The sequence below is a fragment of the Heterodontus francisci genome, chromosome 23, assembly GCF_036365525.1.
Source record: "Heterodontus francisci isolate sHetFra1 chromosome 23, sHetFra1.hap1, whole genome shotgun sequence".
NCBI classification, from domain to species: Eukaryota; Metazoa; Chordata; class Chondrichthyes; order Heterodontiformes; family Heterodontidae; genus Heterodontus; species Heterodontus francisci.
Genome location: NC_090393.1, coordinates 12370530 through 12379684, shown reverse-complemented (window position 1 = coordinate 12379684; position 9155 = coordinate 12370530). Strand labels below are relative to the sequence as shown.

At 45.0% G+C, this 9155-nt stretch overlaps 1 protein-coding gene across 1 annotated transcript; it reads right to left on the bottom strand.

Moving 5' to 3' along the window:
* Nucleotides 1-529: 529 nt before the first annotated feature.
* On the bottom strand, nt 530-7480 carry sdf2l1 (stromal cell-derived factor 2-like 1). The gene is made up of 3 exons (XM_068054693.1): nt 7235-7480; nt 4095-4291; nt 530-2014 (listed from the first exon to the last, which is right to left on the bottom strand). The coding sequence occupies exons 1-3, from the start codon at nt 7425-7427 to the stop codon at nt 1736-1738; spliced, it is 669 nt and encodes a 222-aa protein (XP_067910794.1). The 5' UTR covers nt 7428-7480; the 3' UTR covers nt 530-1735.
* Between the last annotated feature and the right edge of the window lie 1675 nt (nt 7481-9155).

Sequence of the window (9155 nt, the reverse complement as noted above, 5' to 3'; positions counted from 1 at the left end):
AAAATGTTACTTTTCTACCTGCCTTTTTACTGAAACGCAGGCTCACGTCAGTGAACAGTTCCACAAGTGGCAGAAGCACTCCAGTATCTCAATCAAATGGTTATTCTTCACATGACCCTGAATTGGGAGCAGTGGCAAGATGTGTGACTGTGGAAGGCACCCATCTCAAAACACACACACACTTTCCAGTAAGAGTCGTTAGACAGCAAACGTTGGCAGATTTTCCTCCTTTCTAGTCCAAGAACATGATGCCATTTTACCATCCCAACTACTGTCCCAATAAGGTCACTCAGCAGACAAGAGATCAAAGCTGTCTATTCCATAAGCTCTATGCCACATTAGGTGGCATATTTATTTACTAAAGCCATTAGCCAAGCAGATTTACTTTTTTTTTAAAAAAATGATACAAGTGGTGTGTATTTTGCAGCCAAATGCTTTATGATGCCACTATAACTGCATTGTATTGGAATATATTGAGTCAGCTGAAGGAAACGAATATGGAAGTAAAGCAGTTTTGCACAAACTCAGATCGCTGGGCAAATAAAAAATTTATTTTTAAGTTTCTCAGCAACTCACAACAAAAATGGAACCACTCAATCTGAATCTGTTGGACAAAACACAAAGGAGATTCCTGCAATGCTATAATTTGTAACAGATTAATCTAGTAATGTATTTTCCATTTTGTTTGCCTTAAGACCTCTCAGGCATAAATTCCAAACCCCAACCATAAATGTAAGATTGTCACTAATAAATCCAATAGGGAATTCAGGAGAACCTTTTTTTTTTATTAAAAAAAAGAGTGGGTAGAATGCAGAACTCAGTACCAAAAGGAACAGTTGAGGCAAATAGCATAGATGCTTTTAAGGGGAAAATATAGACACAAGGAAGAAAGGAATAGAATACGTTGATGGGCTTAGAAGAATGGGAGGAGGCTTGTGTACATAAACACTGGTACAGACCTTTTGGGCTGAATGGCCTATTTCTGTGCTGTGAATACTATGTGTATAGTTTGAACTCAGTCTACAGAAGAGTTATCAGAAATGCAAGTCTGAAAATGGAAGAGCAACTGCTTTCATTTAGACTGATGAAAAGGGCCCAGACCTTGCCCTCATTGATGGCTTCCAACTAGCCCTTTCTGGACTTAACTGCACTCATACAGATAATAATACCCAGCCTATGAGAAGAGACACTATAGATAGAATTTAACCTGTGACAACATGGTGAAGATCTGGTAGCAGCTGGAATGGGAAGTGCTAACTACATTCAATCTTCTGCAAATGAATTCCACTCTGCTCAGGAAATAACTACAGCAGAATGCCATAGGTTTTGAAAAAGAGAAAAGAAAAAGGACAATGAAAGAGCAAGAGGTAAAAAGCAAATAGTCTTTGCAACACTTGGGATTATTAAACCATTGAGATGCAGATGACTTTAAAAATATGTTTCCAATACCTGATTTTTTTTCCAAGTTAATGACTTTTATATACTGAAAATTAAAGTGAAAATGAAATTCAGTTGAGCACGTGCATCTTTACGTTTACATACAACTTTGTTTTAAATATATTCCCATTTCTTTAGAAATTTAAACAAGTATAGAAAAAAGGTACAATACAATCTTGTTTTTACTTTACAAGCTATGACTCAAGACGAGATGAATTAATTTGTTAAACACACACTATGTCACAATATTTCTTACTGGCCTCTTTATTTCCCCTCACATAGTCTTATTAAAATAAAGCTATAGCTCATCATGTTTCAATGGCTCGGCACTGGGTTTGATAAAGACTCCTTCCATTATTGTCCAGTAATTGCTGGCACTAGGGCTAAACGTGCCATGAACTTCAAGCTGACCTCTAATTGGATGACCATACTGTTCTCCCGTTATTGTTAGAAAGACCTGGGTGCCTGCATGCTTGAAGCGTACATCGTCATCTCGTTCCCAACTTGTTCCGCTGCATTGCACTATCCAAACATCCAAGTCATCTCCTTCTCCATTCTCACCAAAAGCACTTACTTCCTACATGGCAAAATAGTACAAGATTAGCACATAAGAAAATCAAACCAAAACTCAAGATAAACTAGTTGGTAGAAACCAGCACCATTACTGGTATGGGCAGGGAATGACTGGTAGCAAATACATACTAGTTGGAAGGGACATCTTTCTGATGAGACGTGAAACTGAGGCCATATTTTGCCCTCTCGGGTGGGTATAAAAGATCCCATGTGACTACTACGAAGAAGAACAGGGGAGTTTTCCCCATGTCCAATATTTATCACTCATTAAAACAGATTATCTGGTCAGTATTGCATTTATGTCTACAGGACCTGGATGTGCACAAATTGGCTGCCATGTTTCCTACAACAGTGCCTTCACTTCAAAAGTACTTCATTGGCTGTAAAGCACGTTGGGACAACGAGATTGTGAACAGCGCTACATAAATGCTAGCTTTCTTTTAAGTTTAGTCTGATGCTGTTGCCTGGTCTGCATCACCTAATGTGCATCATTTGAAGAATGCAGTTTCATATGGGAGAGGAGTAAATGAAACACAAGATTACCATACCCTGTGTATGGCATACTAGCTTGAAGAATTAGGGAGGGGAAAAATGAGAAAATGTACCAGTAATGCACAGGACAAAAATGACCTTTGTGTCGTAATGAGGGCAAGATGCCATCAAAAATCAATACATTTTTCACAAGGTGTTACAGAATCATTACAGCACAGCAGGAGGCCATTCGGCCTGTTGAGTCTGTGCTGACTCTCCAAAAGAGCAATTTACCTAGTCCCACTCCTCTGTCTTCTCCCCGTAACCCTGTACATTCTTCCTTTTCCAATAACAATCCAATTCCCTCTTGAATGCCTTGATTAAACTTGCCTCCACCACAATCTCAGGCCGTCCATTCCAGATCCTAACCTCTTTCTGCATGAAAAGGTTTTTCTCATGTCGCTATTGCTTCTTTTGCCAATTAAATCTGTGCCCTCTTGTTCTCGATCCTTCCACCAATGGAAAGTTTTTCCCTATCTACTCTGTCCAGACCCATGATTTTGAACAACTCTATCAAATCTCCTCTCAACCTTCTCTTCTCTAAGGAAAACTGTCCCAATTTCTCCAATCCATCCACATAACTGAAGTTCCTCATCCCTGGAACCAATCTCACAAATATTTTCTGCACTCTCTCCAATGCCTTCACATCTTACCTAAAGTGTGGTGCCCAGAACTGGACACAATACTCCAGCAGAGGCTGAACCAGTGTTCTATACAAGTTTAACATATCTTCCTTGCTTTTGTACGCTATGCCCCTATTATTAAAGATGAAAATGCTGTATGCTCTATTAACCACTCTCTCAACCTGTCCCTGCCACCTTCAATGATTCATATACATAAACCCCCAGGTCCCTCTGCTCCTACACCCCCTTTAGAATTGCACCCTATATTTTAGGTTGGCTCTCTGGGTTCTTTCTGCCAAAATGAATCACTTCACACTTCTCTACATTAATTCAATCTGCCCCTCATCCGCTCATTCCACCAAACTGTCTATGTCCTTTTAAAGTTTTGTAAATTTTGAAATTGCGCTCTGTACACCAAGGTCTAGGTCATTAATATATATCAGGAACAGCAAGGATCCTAACAACGACCCTTGGCAAACTCCACTACAAATCTTCCTTTAGTCTGAAAACATCCAATATCCCACTACTCTCTCTTTTCTGTCACTCAGGCAATTTCATATCAATATTGCTATTGTCCCTTTTATTCCATGAGCTATAACATTGCTCACAAGTCTGTTGTGGGACACCTTATCAAATGCTTTTTGGAAATCCACGTACACCACATCAACAGTATTACCCTGATCAACTTTCACTGTTACCTCATCAAAAAACCCCAGCAAGTTAAACACGATTTGTCACACTAAAAATGTATGATTTAATAAGTATGCTCTGTATTGGGAAGAGGGAAAGTTATAGCATCAACAGTCATAAAACTTTGCTAAATAACTTTTGTTACAAAACAAATGCAACAAAGGAAATGCAATTTATAACCAAATACAATGATTTCAGCTACCAGTGAACTACAGCTGCTCAGCACATAAGTCATTATACCTGATTTCCAGAGAGTGGTGACACAAAGTGGTGACTGTGCAGGTTTCTTCCAGTGTTGACATGTGTCAGCCGTATCGACTGGCCACATTTGATCGGTATTCCTCGCTGACAAACCTGGCCTGGTTTTCCTCTCACTGTCCAGTAGCTGTTGCTGTCGTCAGAAGCATCCACCCCTGTCACGGACTGCTGACCACTCCCTTTTGAGAATTAGAGTGATATCATAAATATGATGTTACAACAGCTGGGAAAATTATTGAAATGTTAGGAAACAATTAAAAATACAATACATGCAAGAAGTGTAAATTATATAGCAATTTTTAACAAGAACTTTAAAAATTATTCCTCATTTTTCCCTCCCCGATCATCACTTTTCAATGTGCAAGCTTCAACATTGAGTCTCAGCACCTGGAGAAGGGGTAGTGGGAAAGAGAGGAGATGAAATCAGCCAAACACAATGCTCTCTTCACTCAATATCCACACACTGCTAATTTAGCACAAGCCAAGGACCGAATCCAATAATCCCCATCCTAGTCTTAATATACATTACACTTGTAATCATACACAGTTTCTCTCTTCATAGACTTTGTGAAAAATTAAACCTGTGACAACTCTGCGAAGTTCTGGTAGCAACTGGAATGGAAAATTCTGCCCATGGTCAGTCTTTCACAAAAAGAGGAGTGAACACAGAAGTAATCATGGGGTGGATGAGATGTGGAAGCTCTGAGGTCTGGGGAATATAAAATAGAACCAGAGAGGATTTTACAGGTGGCTGGACACTGGCAGCACATATTGGAGTTGTGGTGGGGGCAGGGGGGTTCTGCTGGTGCAAGAGCAGGAGATAAAGCAAAATCCTAAAAGTAACCACAAGGAGTGCTTAAGAGGGACCTTGGGGCAACAGAAGGTTGGAGGTCCAGGGAGGACTAAGAGGGGTTTCTGGAATCTGTGGGCTTTCAAGGAAGGGTGAGAAAAGAGCACAAGCTTGTTCAATCTTTCCTGACCCTCATAAATTGTTTTTCCACCTTCCCCAGTGCCTCTGTATCCACTTTGTAATAAGGAAACCCAGATCTGTGCACAGTACTCTACATGTAGTCTAATCAAGGTCCTATACAAGTATGACCAGTTTTCTGCTTTTCAGTTCTATTCCTCATACCAAAATGTTCAATCTCACACTTGCCTTTATTGAAGTTCACTTGCCATTTACACATCTATTCTACAAGTTTAAGATCTTCCTGCATTTTGTCCAATTAAGATATCGTAAATGAGCCGAATTCAAACCAAGGACCCCACTGACAGCATTCCCCCCCTCCAAACTTAAACAGCCTTGCAAGCTTTAATTATTTCTAACTCAGACGATAAGCTGTCAACCACTGCAAGTCACCTGTTAGAAAACTTCTATCCAAGAAACAGATCCTATCTTCATCTACTACTTATTTCAGCATTTTTGATTTGAATCAGTACACAGAATTCTGGAAAGAATTCAGTCACTGTTCAGGATCTTCCTGGAGAAAGGGGACAGATTGTTCTAGCAGGGACCAAGTGTTCTTTCATTCACACAATCAGAACTCATTGAAAATGGTGCAGGTGGCAAACTTTATTAAAAGTAAGAAAGCAAGTGAATAAATTATTCTCGAACAGCTTGATTATAAGTAAAACTCTTGATTAAAGAAAGCTTCATTAACCATACACCTTTATAACCATTGCACACATTAGGGATAGGCAATACATGTTGCCTTACCAACCATGTCCACATGCCATGAACAAATTTTTAAAAATACATACTTTGAAATAATGATGGAAAACATGTCAGGTTGCACCTGTACACTTGACAACGTGCAGCTCTACCTCATAGCCACCTCCCTCAACCTCTCCACTGTGTGTTGTCAAAACACTCATGCAACATACAATCCTCAATGAACAGAGATTTGCACCAATTGAACGTTGCAAAATAGTAAGCCATTGGCTTCAAACCATGCCACAAACTCCATTCCCTTGCCACCAGTTCCATCCCCCTCCCTGCCCGCTGTCTCAGGGTGCTGGCAACCAAGGCGTCCCATTTGACCCATAGCTGAGCTTACAACCCCGTATCCTCTCCATCGACTACTCACACAATGCTGATAATTAATATTAACACAAATTGCTAACATGTACTGTCAAAGACAACAAAAGACTCAGTTAACAAGTGAACCAGTCAGGAAAAGGCTGAGCCATACAGGCAGAACAGGTCTCCACATTAATCCCCACCCTGCCCCACGTTAGCTAATTCCAACCAAACAGGGAGGAGGGGTGCCACAATTGGCACCAATGCCCCAGAGGGAGGGGGGGCCACAATTGGCACCAATGCCCCAGAGGGAGGGGGGGGGGGGGAGGCCACAATTGGCACCAATGCCCCAGAGGGAGGGGGGGGGAGGCCACAATTGGCACCAATGCCCCAGAGGGAGGGGGGGGGGGGAGGCCACAATTGGCACCAATGCCCCAGAGGGAGGGGGGGGGGGGGGGGGGAGGCCACAATTGGCACCAATGCCCCAGAGGGAGGGGGGGGGGGGGGGGGAGGCCACAATTGGCACCAATGCCCAAGGAGGGGGGGGGGGGGGGGGAGGAGGCCACAATTGGCACCAATGCCCCAGAGGGGGGGGGGGGGGGGAGGCCACAATTGGCACCAATGCCCCAGAGGGGGGGGGGGGAGGCCACAATTGGCACCAATGCCCCAGAGGGGGGGGGGGGAGGCCACAATTGGCACCAATGCCCCAGAGGGGGGGGGGGGGGAGGCCACAATTGGCACCAATGCCCCAGAGGGGGGAGGCCACAATTGGCACCAATGCCCCAGAGGGGGGATGGGGGGGAGGGCACAATTGGCACCAATGCCCCAGAGGGGGGAGGCCACAATTGGCACCAATGCCCCAGAGGGGGGATGGGGGGGAGGGCACAATTGGCACCAATGCCCCAGAGGGGGGGAAACAGGTTTCATCCCAGTCAAGGCTCCTGATCGTATTAACATGCGGCGCTACTGCAACGGCACTGAGGCCTCCACTACTCAAATAGCCCGCGACGGTGCTATTCGACAACGGGGAAGCATCACCGCTGTGGCCATAGAGAGCGGAGACTCGGGGCAGGTGAGACTAAGGCGGAGACCCGGCACTTACCCGACCCGTACTTCACGTCGTGCGAATGCAAGCGGACATTGTGCCGGTTGTTGAGCAGCTTGACCACAGAGCCGCAGGTCACATACGGCAGATCGGTGGCGGAAGCCCAGCTGAGCAGCGCGCAGAGGACAAGCGCTAGTGCGGAGCTCCAAGCTCGAGCCACGACCGTTAACATCTCGCGCCGACCGGACATTGATGACCCCCTCAGCCCCCGCGCGCCGACCGGCCGTTTGAACCCCCACAACAGGCAAGCCCCGCCCCCGCTCGCGCTCTGGAATGTCTCCGCCAATCCGTGACTGCCAGCACCCGGCAGGTAGGCGGAAGCACGCACGTTCTCCTTGCTGATTGGACCATGGGTGCGGGAGTGGGCGGCCCGCCGGGTTAGATGACGACAAGCCTTTCTATTGGTTTTTCCCTTATGTCAATCAATCTTCTTTCTCCCAATCCCTAGTGATGGGGCGGTGCTTAGCTGAAGATCTCTTCGTTTGATTGGAAGCTGGTGGAAAAGGCGGGCCTCCAGTCACTGGCATTCAAACCGCCCGGGAAGCCACTCGCTGGTGGCACGTCGAGTTTTTCTATTGGGCCTTAAGTTTGTCACACATCAGTCATAGGCTAAGAACAAGCCAATGGTTCGAGAGCTTTGACTACCTGAAGAGAAGGTGCAGACTTGAGCACAGATTGTCGGCTGAAGAAGGGTCACTGACCCGAAATGTTAACTCTGCTTCTCTTTTCATAGATGCTGCCAGACCTGCTGAGTGGTTCCAGCATTTCTTGTTTTTATTTCAGATTTCCAGCATCCGCAGTATTTTGCTTTTATTGTAGGCTGACTGTCCTGGAGCAGTACTGAAGGAGTGCTACACTATCAGCATGCAGCATTAAACTCATCTACCCTCTCAGCTGGACCTAAAACATCCTATGGTAATTTTACGTCCCTGGAAGATGGCAGGATCCCCAAAGACACATTGTACAGCGAGCTCGCCACTGGTATCAGACCCACTGGCCGTCCATGTCTCTGCTTTAAAGACGTCTGCAAACGCGACATGAAGTCCTGTGACATTGATCACAAGTCGTGGGAGTCAGTTGCCAGCGTTCGCCAGAGCTGGCGGGCAGCCATAAAGGCAGGGCTAAAGTGTGGCGAGTCGAAGAGACTTAGCAGTTGGCAGGAAAAAAGACAGAGGCGCAAGGGGAGAGCCAACTGTGTAACAGCCCCGACAAACACATTTCTCTGCAGCACCTGTGGAAGAGTCTGTCACTCTAGAATTGGCCTTTATAGCCATTCCAGGTGCTGCTCCACAAACCACTGACCACCTCCAGGCGCTTACCCATTGTCTCTCGAGACAAGGAGGCCAAAGAAGGATGAACATACCACTTAGGATCAGGAGTAGGCCACTCGGCCCCTCGAGCCTGCTCCGCCACTCAATAAGATCATGGCTGATCGGATTGTAACATTCCCACCTACCCCCAATAACCTTTCACTCTCTTGCTTATCAAGAATCTATCTACCTCTACCTTAAAAATATTCAAAGACTCTGCTTCCACCGCCTTTTGAGGAAGAGAGTTCCAAAGACTCACGACCCTCTGAGAGAAAAAAATTCTCCTCATCTCCATCTTAAGTGGGCAACCCCTTATTTTTGAACAGTGAACCCGAGTTCTAGATTCTCCCACAAGAGGAAACATCCTTTCCACATCCACCCTGTCAAGACCCCTCAGGATCTTATATGTTTCAATCAAGTCACCTCTTCTAAACTCCAGCAGATACAAGGCTTGTCTATCTAACCTTTCCTCAGAAGACAACCCACCCATTCCAGGTATTAGTCTAGTAAAAATTCCAACACATTGTCATGCAGGCCCCCACCAGCCAAGAATGAGACACAGATATTTTGCCACATGGACATTAAATTTTAAAATTGTTGCTGGGAAG